The sequence below is a fragment of the Cucumis sativus genome, chromosome 3 (assembly GCF_000004075.3).
Source record: "Cucumis sativus cultivar 9930 chromosome 3, Cucumber_9930_V3, whole genome shotgun sequence".
NCBI lineage: Eukaryota > Viridiplantae > Streptophyta > Magnoliopsida > Cucurbitales > Cucurbitaceae > Cucumis > Cucumis sativus.
The window spans coordinates 20,445,794-20,459,002 of NC_026657.2; the positions used below are offsets into that span (position 1 = coordinate 20,445,794).

The 13,209-nt window shown below is 34.5% G+C and overlaps 2 protein-coding genes across 2 annotated transcripts; one reads left to right on the forward strand and one right to left on the reverse strand.

Moving 5' to 3' along the window:
* Positions 1-209: 209 nt before the first annotated feature.
* On the forward strand, positions 210-4,661 carry LOC101214918 (polycomb group protein FIE1). The gene is given in 14 exon segments (XM_004151912.3): positions 210-492; positions 955-1,020; positions 1,104-1,226; positions 1,884-1,964; positions 2,059-2,151; positions 2,320-2,395; positions 2,819-2,898; positions 2,971-3,042; positions 3,695-3,754; positions 3,870-3,966; positions 4,086-4,124; positions 4,127-4,148; positions 4,235-4,294; positions 4,392-4,661. Coding segments are annotated over 14 exon segments (1,110 nt in total). The 5' UTR covers positions 210-315; the 3' UTR covers positions 4,456-4,661.
* A 5,091-nt stretch (positions 4,662-9,752) lies between these two features.
* Positions 9,753-12,740, reverse strand: LOC101214678 (transcription factor ILR3). The gene is given in 6 exon segments (XM_004151911.3): positions 9,753-10,358; positions 10,465-10,627; positions 10,743-10,761; positions 10,764-10,819; positions 11,631-11,693; positions 12,337-12,740. Coding segments are annotated over 6 exon segments (702 nt in total). The 5' UTR covers positions 12,477-12,740; the 3' UTR covers positions 9,753-10,097.
* Positions 12,741-13,209: the final 469 nt, after the last annotated feature.

The following is a 13,209-nucleotide window of genomic DNA, read 5'->3' on the forward strand; positions in this document are numbered from 1 at the left end:
GTCACCGAAGATGGGAAACGAAAAGAACAAAGGATAAATTAATGAAAATGTGTAAAATGAGAAATTGCCTCACAGTTGCCGACGTTGCAAATGTTCACTGTTGATGTTTTAAGAAAATTTCGTTGAGGACAAAATTGACTAACAGTTTGTCTTAAAATTAAGTTTTTTTTTTTTTTTTCAAACTCAATTGTAAAAGTTATTAATATCTCCAAAATTGGCATATATTTTGCGATGCAGTTTTTACTTAGTGAAAAGTCCTCTTCTTGCTGCCTGCTTAACTAAAGTCTCCGTCCCTATCTCGGGCATTTCCCGCTAATGGCAAAATATGCTTTAGGGTCTGAACCAGTGGTGGGTTTGTTAACGCCATCGAAGAAGAAGGAGTATAGGGTCACCAACCGCCTTCAAGAAGGGAAAAGGCCTCTTTATGCTGTAGTTTTCAACTTCATCGACTCTCGATATTTCAATGTTTTTGCCACTGTTGGCGGCAATCGGGTCAGCCCTTCATTCATATCTTCTACATTTGTTTTCTTTCGATTTTGCAGTATTCAAGGGAAAATTCAAGAGTGACCCATCTTTTCTCTTTGAAGTTTTTGTTGCCTTTCGATTACTATTTCCTTCTTGGTGTCGGGTACTTCAGATCTTGTTTCTCTCTTGATGTCTTGCATTTCCAATTGTGATACTGCAAAATCTGCTACTTCTATTAATCCATTTATCATGATTCTTTAGTAAAAAATTGCCTTCACGGCTCCCCCCAAACTCTGGTGCTAATGGCTATGAAATTGTCTCCATGAAAGTTTTGGTTGATGAATTTCAAACTTCGATGCTGTTTTCTTTTTTTTCTTTTTTTACATCCGTGGGTGTCCTGATCAGTTAGGCACTGAGTAATTTCAGGTGACTACCCGCCTGACCTTATAACATTTGGTGCAGTTTTAGTGATGCTTAATACTCTTGCAGATTACAGTTTACCAATGTCTTGAAGGGGGTGTTATAGCCGTGTTGCAATCTTACGTCGATGAAGATGTGAGTGACTGTGTTGTAGTTTAATCTCTGATCCGTTTATATTCTCAAGTTACATTGAGTTCTCCATGTACTTTGTAGATCAGAAGGATGAATCTTTTTACACTGTAAGCTGGGCTTACAACGTGGATGGCTCCCCTTTTGTTGTTGCTGGTGGAATCAATGGTATAATCCGTGTTATTGATGCTGGCAGTGAAAAGATATATAAGGTATTGCTTTGGATCATAATCATCAGATTTTAGTATTTTCATTTTCCAACGAGAAGTTGGAATATAGTTTTACATACACTTAAAGAATGCATATGCATATCAGCATACGAATGAATGCCTGTTAATTTAGTTATAGGAGATATCTTATTTTTCTCAGTTGTTATATGCATTTTAATGACAATAGTAATTATAGAAAAAGAGGAGGGGGGAGGGGGGTGTGTCAGGGGGACCAGAAAAAAAAAAATCGAAGAGGTTCCAGAGGTAGAGAAGAAATCCACTCACGGAGCAGCACAAACTGAGCATATTCAGAAAGTCAATAATTGAGATAGAGAAACAATTCACTCAATGAGCAGTATCCAATGCCAGTCTATATACATTAGGGAAGTGAATAATCCATCAAATTGCAAGCACCATCCAATTGGTAGCCAAGGGAAAGAGAGGATGGAAGGCTTATAAACATGAAAATGGTTGATGGTCATAAAAAAAAGTTGAAGTTGTCGAACATGATATTTGCTTATCTGTCAGCTAGGTGAACTTGCCATGGAGTTGAACGTGCATTGATTATTTGTAGTAGTTGTACATAAATTTTAATTGTATGATTTACTCTCAGGTATTTAACTTGCTTCCATTCCAACTTTGATCTGCTCTTCTTTGCAGAGTTTTGTTGGTCATGGTGATTCAATAAATGAAATCAGGACTCAGCCACTGAAGCCATCACTTGTGATCTCTGCAAGTAAAGTACGGTGCTGAATATGTTCTTAGATTTGTTTAGGATAAGATATATTCTTACGATCTTTTCAAATTACCTTGATTAATGGTTTTAATTGTCCAGGATGAGTCTGTTCGATTATGGAATGTTCATACAGGTATTTGCATTTTGGTATTTGCTGGTGCAGGTGGTCATCGTAATGAGGTCTTAAGTGTGGTAAGGATTAGACTATATGCATTTATCTCTTTTAATTTTCTTAATTCCTACTCGATCTTCCAATTCTGTGTTTTTTTTCTTTTTGAAGAAATCTTCCAATTGTATGTTAAGTGAACTTTTTGCTTTGAAACCTAGGACATAAAGTGTACTGACGTTATATTTGCTTAGGATTTTCATCCATCAGATATTTATCGCATTGCTAGCTGTGGAATGGACAACACTGTAAAAATTTGGTCAATGAAAGGTAGGGCATTGCCTGTTATGTATTTGTTTAAACCTATTGCCAATGTATATTCTATGAAGATTAAAGTATTGAGACTTGGTCTAATTTGAGTATTATTCATAGTTAACCCAATTGAACCTCAACATAATTTTATGGAATCCTCATTCTATCTTAGTAATCAATCTCGAGATATCTCTTTTCATGCCCTGTGGCATTTTTCCATTCAAATTCAGTGGTCATGAATTGTTCATTGTCCATGTTGTTCCACACTCTTGATTCCGAGCTTTTAATGTCCAAAGGCTAAGTTATGAGTTTTCATTGCATCAATTAAAATTTTTGTTTTTGTTTTATTTTTTATTTTTATTATGTCCAAAGGCTAAATTCCAGCTTCTGTTGACTAGCTCTTTATAATAATTTTTTTCTCTCTATTAATGTTTGCTTCAGAGTTCTGGACATACGTGGAAAAATCTTTTACCTGGACAGATCTTCCATCAAAGTTTCCCACCAAGTATGTCCAATTTCCAGTAAGTATCACACCTCTTTATGTTTCAGATTGACATTTATCTTCTGAATCTAAATTTACTTTGTGAATTCAGGTGTTCATAGCATCAGTTCATTCAAATTATGTTGATTGCAGTAGGTGGCTTGGTGATTTTATTCTTTCAAAGGTGAACAAGCTTCTCTTTCCATTGATAATGTGTTTGACAGTTATTGGTTGATCATGAGAGTATGATGGGAATGGTTTTGCCATGGGTAAAGCACTACTGCCATACCCAAGCGTACATTTCTCTCAAGATCATCTTGTTTCATTTTTGGAAGTATTATAGAATTGATTTTGGATAAGGCTTAGATTACTCTATAAACTAGAAACCTCCCAACACATCCTGAATACGTTTTGCTTATTTGTTTAGTCAAAATCATATTTGTAATATAGGGAGTGCATATTTTGCAGTACCAATCAGAAAAATATTTAACCTACCACGTTGGTGTGCACTCTTAGAAATTTCTGCACAAACACACACGTTTATGTATGTTTGTGATTGTTTGCCGTGGCCTCAACCTACCATTCCACAGAGATGCACATCCTCTAATGTCTACTTCGGGAGACATCTAGGATTTTCTAGTTTTCTACTAGAATAATGAATCTTAGGATTCTAAAACTTGGACACTCGACTCCCTGAACTGCAAGCCATAAGCCTGTGTGATTATTCCCTTGGCACCAAAAAGAAAGTGGATAAATTTTTTATCATGTTTTTTTTATAATTTTTAAAAACAAATTATCATCCGGAGTATAATAAGGACTATCTCTGTGCATTTCAGAGTGTTGACAATGAAATTGTGTTGTGGGAACCTAAAATGAAGGAACAGTCACCTGGAGAGGTATGATCATCAACCTTATTTATTTCTGAAACATCAATTTATTATATTTCTTCCATTTGTGCTCAGCACGGCAATTTCTGTGGATCTAAGTTTACCAATGTTTTTTTTTGTTTAGGGTACTGTGGATATTCTTCAGAAGTACCCTGTTCCTGAATGTGATATTTGGTTTATCAAGTTTTCCTGTGATTTTCATTATAATGCAGCTGCTATAGGTAACTCCATCTCATGCCTAGCGACCAATTCATGCCAAGCCTTTGCAACATAGTCCTTGTAAATCCTAACTACCAATTGATCAATTGAGATCTCACTGTTTCTATTCTTTGCACACCAGGAAACAGGGAAGGAAAAATTTTTGTTTGGGAACTTCAGTCAAGCCCCCAGTTCTCATCGCAAGGTTTGTTCAACATTTTATTATGTTTTTACAGTGGTTTCTTAATTATTCCTCTGACTCGAAGTTTTCTTGTTCATTTTCTCATCTAGGTTGTCTCATGCCCAGTCGAAGTCTCCCATCAGACAGACAGCCATGTCCTTTGATGGAAGGTTGGCAATTTGCGTGTTTATTATGAACCTCTCTCCATTTCCGTTGACATCAAAACATGTAAAACTTAAAATGAATACATTGTTTTCATTGTTTCAGTATAATTTTGAGTTGCTGTGAAGATGGGACAATTTGGCGCTGGGATGCTATGACAACCACTTGAGCCATTTAGCGCATGTACAGATAACTTCATCAAATATTATTTTTCTTCTAATTAGTAATTAGTAATCAGTCATTTTCTTTCAGCATTACTATATCACATTATGGAAGCTAGAAACCCAACTAACCTGCTTATGAAATGAACAATTTGTAGAAAACGTTATAGGTTGCTGAATGAGACAGAGGAACAGTTCAGTTTTTCTTGTCCTTTTCTTCTTCTATGTAGTTTAGGTTCATACTGGTAATTAGTCCATTTCTTCAGCTTATAGAGCTTACAAAGAACCAGTGAGGTAGTTCTTGCTTATCCCTTTTTATCTGAAACAAAACAAGCCGTGATAGCAATCTCACGTTATGGTCACAACTTTGGTTAGCAGTGAAAAGATGTTCCTATTAGAATTTTGATTTGAACAAGTGCATGACTTGTGATCAAATAAGTTGGATGCGTTTTGTAATTCTAGGTGATATTTGACATTATTCCTGCAACTTGTAGTTTATCTAAACATGTATACCTTGGATGTTGAAATTTGGAAAAAGAGACCAAAGTTGGAATTATTTGGCCAAAGAAAAAGGCTGAGAATCTGTACTAATCTTTTGAGGTTAGGAGTTGGGACTGCCAAAATAATCCCTTGCTAAGAATATAAGCATATATACAGATAAAGTTAGTCTAGTTCTTCTAAAATTTAAGTTCGATTGTGTCTATGTAATTGTTATTTATTTCATTATAGGTTTTTTTATTTACATTTACTTATTAAATATGATTAATGAAATTTAACCAATGATGTGACTATGATAGTTTTTATTTTAACAAAATACATTTTTGGTACATGAGGTTTAAGGATCATATCTATTTGGTTTACGGAATTTAAAACAAGCACTTAGTTTTTTACCTTTGTAAAATACTTCGGATTTAATTTTAAATGAATGGAATGCTTATTAATCTAGATTGGAAGGTAATTGTACAATGACATGTTAATTTCTTTGATTAGTTGGCAAAAATAGATTATAAATTAATTTTAAAAAAAGTTAAAATGTTAAAATATCTCCTAAACCATGTTCTGCCATGGCTTCCTCATACTCCCATTTTCTCTCGACTCCAAATTCCATTCTTGTTTTCCCTTGATCTTACCCACTTTCACGAACCATCACAAATTGCATTGAATTAGACCTTTCAATCTTCAGATTTCTTCCAAAAAAAAAAAAAAAAAAAAACTCATTGAATGTATTGGACTATCATGTACACCGAAGTTATCATCAGAGCACATCCGATTTTGATTCCAGCCACATAGCTTTCGAAAATCAGAAATCTATAATTAGTCGCCAATCCCATGGAAGCCAAAATCGCATAGAATAAAGTGAATTTGTTTGTTTTAGATTTTGGGCTTGGCTGAGTGTAGTAAGCTAATTGAATGTTTTGTCTGACGACAAATGGAAGGGTTGTTGTGTTAAGAGTGGAAATGGAGTTTGCTTGGATGGCATGACTAATATATTGTAAGGTTTGGTTCGAGTTGAAGAACATAAAAGAGGGATTCTTCACTATGATGATGATTGCCGGCTTTTAAGTTTTTAAAATTAATTTATAGTTTATTTTTGCCAATTAATCAAAGAAATTAACGTCATCCTACAATTAGCTTTCACATCATGACATGTCTGTTTGATATAAGTATTTCATTCCCTTCAACTTAAATCTAAATCAAATATCGTTTAGAAGTATTTTACAAATCAAATATCGTTTAGAAGTATTTTGCAAATGTGAGGGACTAAAGTATTTATTTTAAAATTTCGAGGGCTAAGTAGACGTAAACCTCAAACCTCGAGGAATCAATGTGCATTTTGCCCTTTTTATTTGAAGATATATATTTAAAAGTTCGGTAAATTTCTTGTTAGGTATAATTTTAGTATAAAGTCATTTTCAAATGCGGTTGTTGTCAATCACGTCATTTACCAAATTATTATAATTGGATTTAGAACTAATTAAAATTTGACATGTGTTTCAAATTGAAATTGAGGACGTAAATTAGCAAATCTTCATGAAGCCACGTGTTTCATCATAATTGTTTGATCAAGTTAATTATTTTTTGTACAATTAAATATTGTTTATTTGGACTAATGTTCAATTGAGCCAAAGATAAGTTTAATGTAGTCCAAATGTTAAATAATGCCCAAATCCATATGACTGAGCTTAGGAGTCTGGTCCGTGAACCAACTAAGCTCAAGCCCATAAAGTCCACCATTGAACCAATATAGTAGAGTTCTCTTAATTTATGGGGTTCATAAATTTTAATTCCAGAGAGCCTAGAGAGAATTCTCCCAACAACAAAAAGACTCAATAGCTCTTAAAGGCGACATCGTTCCTTGAAACTCAAGTTCTTTGGATCATAAATCTTCTTCCAAGACTCCAACTTCAAGAACATCAAACGCTCCGCTTTCATATATCAAGTATAAGTATTCAGTCAAGAGATAATTAGAGGATCAAGTACTAGTTTTGCTTCCATACATCAAGTGTAAGCACTCAGTCGAGAGAAAATCAGAGGATCGAGAACTAGAGATCGAACCACATCACATCAAATCAATACAAACACTGTATACACAAGTTTAACTCCACGAAACACATTTCTTCAGAAATCTCGTGCTTACAAATTGACATGTCTAGTGGAACATTTCTACCTCTCATCTCTCTCTTGAAATTCAAATCAACAAACCAACCAATGATAAAAAAAAAAAAAAAAAAAGTTGCATCAAAATCTTCTGTTGCAAGCGACACTTATACAAGACTTGTCACCTGTAGTTGTTCAAAGGAGATCATCGTGCATAGCATCCTCAAGCAGTTGATGGAATCTCCTAAATTGTTGGGTTTGTCTTCAAGGAATATCCTTTGTATGATAACTTTGATTCTGCCTCTAACAGGTCAAAGAGTGAAACACTTCTGATGTGATGTCTATCACGATGGCTGATGTAACGCTCAAGACCGTCATGACGAAGATGTTGAGAAAAATTAATCGCCTGATGAAAGCGCTCAAGGAGAGAGACCATGGAATCATAACTCTGAGAAAATAAATGCATACTCGTGAAACCACAAAGTTAAGTCAAACTCCTATTGTCAAAGCCATTAAAAGGGAAATAATGTGGTGTAGAAAAACCAACCACAACAACAATCCACTTGAAAGAACAACCCAAAGCAGCACATCGCCATCAATCAAGGTGAGGTGAAGTTGGCTTGGATTAAGGGTAAACAAAAGAGAATAAAATACACTAGAAATCCACTAAAAATAGAATACATGATTATGTTGTTGTTGATTTTTTTTCTCTTTAGTACAACAATCGTGGGATGAGGGATCAAACTTCCAACCTCTAGAGTGGAAGACACCTTTAACCTTTGAACTATTACTTTTGTCATAAATTTAGATTCTCTTTGGACATTTGCAAGGTGTTGATGATGATAACGATTCTAATGATATATTGATATTGATTAATTATTGAAATAGTAAAGGTGTACATGAGGTTCAAGGAGGATTCGAGCTCCCTATGGTTCCAATACAAACGACCAACAAAATACCCAATACGGAAGAGAGTTGGTTTTACACAAATGACCAACAAAATACACAGTAGGGATGAACATCGGTCAGTCGGTCGGAGCTGGTTTAACCCAAGATAGTCTTCCCCACTGTTCCTTGCATATGTTTTAGTCACTCAGATCAGAGGTTTTGTTCATCAAATGATCACACGCATAAGTGACTTTTCCTTTCAAATGACTACAGGAACTTCCTACTTTAGGACTCATGCACAAAACTCCCCTTGCCTTTCTTATCAAGTACTTCTAGCATTGTTTTGTTAGTTCCACTAACTGAATAATATCCACTAACTGAGAGCTTTGTCCCTAGCTAAGTGCTTCGTTCAAAGTATTCTTCCTTAGGTTCAAATCTCTCTTATGCGCGCATGGTCTGTATTTTTGTTTTTAAGAATATGTATATTCACTTCAAGTTAATTGAAGACACACATATATGTAGATATATATATTTACAAATGTCTCTTTATTATTCCTTCAAAGTGTTTGATCAATGTTTCTATGAAAAAAAAAGTGTTTGACCAATGCATGCTACTTAGTCGAGCCAAAAATCCACCTTATCATGAGTAGAGAGTTTGACTACTTGATGATCTGGTAGAAAAATCTGAATGTTAGTTCTCTCTGGTGCAACCAACCAAGATTGACATCTTGAACTTTGGCCTTCTACTTTTGAAAATTTGCTAAAGTTTCAGCCTTTTCAATTACATTTGTGCTAAATTACAAATAAATAAATAAATATATATACATACTTGTTAGAATATAATTTCTCACTCAACAAAAAGCCACCTTTAATAGTAATTTCAGCGCACAAGTAGGATAACCATAGAAAAAAAAACCAATACAAGAAAGAGTTAAATAAAGTAGTCCAATTTGTTTTTTTTTTTTTTCACCTTAACTTAGGTGGATTGAGAATACAAATAACCTTGTATTTTTTAGGCTGCTAAAAAGTGGCTTTGCTCAAAAACATCTGGGTTTGTTAACTATTTATTTTTTAGTTTTCTGTTTTTGAAACTTAAAAGTTTGTAACACTATTTGCTTTTACTTTTCCTTTTTGTCTATGTACTATTTTTTAAAAAATTTAAGTCGACTTTTGAAGACTTCTTTTTCATCTGTTAAAAAATTAAGTTTGTTTTTTTTATTTGAATTAAAATATTAATTTAGAAAACAAAAAAATATAGTAAATTTGTATGAGAAAATAAGAGGTTGGAAATACTGTTAATATATTTCTTTTTTGTCAAGAGAGAAAAACAAATCTCATTGTGTCATAGTAGACTAGTCGTTTTCGCATTCTCTTATAGCTGTTTTATTTGTTAACTCTCTATGCGATAGATTGGTTTGTTTGGTCTTTTGTCTTTTTTTTTCTCTGTTTTTGAAAAAGGAAAACCATCGTTATTAAACAATAGTATACTTCCTTTTTTTCTCGAATTTTGAACAGATCCTTATCATTGGTCTAACATTCACGTTTGTGGATCACAACAATGAATAAATCATCTATCAGTTAGCAACTTAATTTGAAAATGAATACAACTCCATTTGGATTTCTAACAAATTGGCAATAGTCCGCTATCTAAGTTATTTAATTCATAATTTGAAAATGAATACAACTCCCAAATTTCTTTAAAAACTGATAATCGTAAATATATATCAAAATGTTATTTAATTCATTGCACTTATAGGAAGTTAAACTAATGATTGATTAAAAAGCCAGGATTGCAAATATCATCCAAATTAAAGATGTATTTGGTTGACAATTTTTATTTTAAAATTAGAAATTTTCCCAAAAAATTAATGGCATTCCTAACTTGACCACGACTTCTGAAAAGACAGAACCAATTACCAAATCACTCACTTATTCACATTTACAATTACAATACTTAAGAAAAACAGGTAGGGTTCTTTCAAGTATCCAATGACAAATAACATAAGCAGCCCTCAAAAAATCAATTGACAGGCGAGCCTACTAACTAAAAAAACTAATATATATTAGTTGACAATGGCAGGGTAAAAATGAAGGTCCAGGGAAAAATCCCAAGCAATCGCGTGCTGCCAATGGTTTTCTTTTGGCAACCTTGGTTGCCACCAGGTTAGGCAACAGGTGGCCGGAGTACGTGATCCTGTGACGTGTCCACCGCAGCAGGTGGCATGAATTGCCACATGGCAACACTAGGGTGGTAACCAATGAAAGGAACTAACTTATTGCCAGCTTGACCCTGAGCAGGAAATGTGGGTATTGGTGGAGGTAAGAAGCCAGGTTGTTGAGCAGGAATGGACTTTACTTGCTGCTCTAGCCTCTCCTTATCTGCCTTGAGCCTCTGCTTCTCGTCGCGAAGCTCGTTCTTCTCAGCCTACACAAGATTGAAAGAAATGAAATTATGATTTGGCGTTTTATATTTCTCCATGCAAATGCATAAAATGCAAACAAAATTGGCAAAGAAATCCATGGAGACTTGCCTTCAACTCTTTGATCTTCTCCTGGAGACTTGAATTCGATTCCTTTAGTTTCTGCGTTTCACTACGTAGCTGATTCACCATTCGAACTGCATCAACTAAAATTGCAGCCTTGTCAGTTTTGGGTGGTCTTCCAGGATCCAAAATGGAGCCCAGTTCCAGAAACCTGTTTTGAGATTCATCATAAAAATTATGCTTTGCTGGGGCAACATATAATCCTTATGAACATAAATGAAGGGAAAATGTGTTGGTTGCACATTGGTTTGGGTCAGAGGAAGTACTTGTCATTGAGCCTATCCTCCGCAATTTCTCCCTACATGCTTTGGAGCTTGATGCACTACATGAATCAGATCTAACCCTGTAACAGAAAACAAGGGTACTTAATTCAATGGCATATGAAATTTTCCTTTCTAATTTCTAATCTGTTATTATTCTCTATCTAGGTTTACTTTAACCACCTCAATATCTTTAACATGTATAACCAAATTTCACACAGAGAACATACATGAAAGCAAACACAAATGGATCCACAGCATAATTATAAAAATTCTCATAAAATGTAAATAAAAATAAATGGGTTGAAGCTCAATTGGACAAACTATGAAGAATCGTGGCTGTCGCTAACTCCCCATCTAAGCCACAAAACCAAGTGCTCTCCACTCTACAGTTAACTCATAGCAAATAAGGAAACATCTATACCATGTGCTGTGCACGGGGCAAATGCCTTGCATCTCAGCAAAAAGATACTCAAATTCTGTTAGTCACGTAAACCAAAGCAATATCTACCTATCTTACCCCCAACCACTTATTGTCATAGTAACTGACCTATAAGTAATTTTGAGCCCATCAAAACATAATACTAATGAAAATTTCAGGCAATTTTAAATTAAAGGAACTCAAAATTACAAGTGATGGCTAATTAAATGCTTCCTGAAAGTCCATAAAGAAATTCTGAAGTCTTGTAATTTATTCACACCATGCTGCTCTACTTGTGATAATAACACAGCCCCATGGGTTAGCTGTTCATACGGAAAGACATTCAAATCTGGCATATTATTTAGAGGCAAAATGCTGATCTTTCTTTGAGTTCAACATGTTGGGTTGAAGGAAGTAAGAGGATAATTTTGTCCAAACAAAAAAGATTAAAAGGTAACAATAAAGGTTCGTACCGCTTCTTTGAGCCTGATTCTAGACGGCCATCCAGATCTGCCAACGAACCATCAATTTCCACACTGCAATAACATGTCAAAGGAAAAAGAAATAAGTACACACAAAATTTATATCAACATGTCCATTGAAAGCAAACTAGAAAACATATTATTTCGCATACTAAAAGGATTAAAAATAACATCAGAGTTCTTTCCAAACGGTCAACTGACAAATACACATAAACATCGAAACCAAGATGCACAATGGTATGACGTTCTTTGTTCATCATCCTCACAATCTTAAAGTTTCTAAAATACAATAACAAATAGTTTTAGCCCAAAAAACAAAACTCTGGTTAACTACACCCATCATCCCCGTGGATACTAAATTAATTAGGTCAACGACATGATAGTTCACCAAACACAATCAGAAGTATAGCATCTGTACAAAACATTTCCCACCCAAAATCTCCTAAACTTCCATTCATAAGTCGGACGTCTGAACCAATAACTAACTCAATCCAAAAATGTTCAAAACCAGGTTGAGATCTTGCTTAAAAGAAATCCTCTCGAAAATTAATCTGAGCAATGAGAGAAAGGGGTCACCCACCTCCAACAATTCGGTATGAACAAGAAAATCCGGGAAGTATTATGTCTTCCCCAATAGATTCGATAAGAAGAAGGGGAAAAAAGCTTAAAAGAATAATTGAGAGAAATCTGAGATTACCCGGAATCATGGGCGCCGTTAAAGGGCTGAATAGGCCAAGAGAAGCTTGAGCTCGCGACCGGGAAATTCCCATCGGGTACAGGGATGTCTTCGATCAAACCATAATCGAACAACCAATTGGGATTTTCGGGGGATACCATTTCTCAAACAGTTATTGAAAAAAAAGAACGCGAGATTGTCGGAAAATAATAAAATTTTCCGACCAGAAGAATTGGAAAAAAGATGGGAAAGAAAATTGAAGAGAAATTGAGAAGAGGAGAGTTAGGGTTAGGGCTGGAAGGATTGAGGAGGGAGAAAATGGAGGAAGGTGGATTTTAGAGGACGACAAGAATCGAAGAAGATTAGGGATTTGAGGGTAGCGATGGCAGATGATCGATCATGTTAGGATCGAGTGGGAGAAACACGTCATCTAAACGCGTAGTTTTGGTCATGGGCTTTCAAGGTTGAAATTGGTAAAAGTCCTATTAAAATGAGGCAACTAGTTAAATACCAAACTAACTACTTTTGTTTGGATAAATACTAAAATAAATAAATAATTATACATATGCCAAAATCTCAAAATTCATTTAAAATGAATAATATAAATTCACAGAACCAATCTCACTTCAACTAAAAATCCAACCTTCAAATAAAGCTTCATGACACTTAAAAACTCACTCAAATACACCTTAATAAAACATATACCAACCCAAGTAATTAATATATTTATCAATCCTCAAATCAATCCAAATGGATAGATTTGGATTCCAATACACATTCCACCCAAATTTATTGTTCATGAAGCTTTTTGGTTGAAAATCTGTGAAGACATGAAGCTCTCTAATATCTATTCATTACAAATTTATCTGATATCTGTTCATTAGAAATACTCGC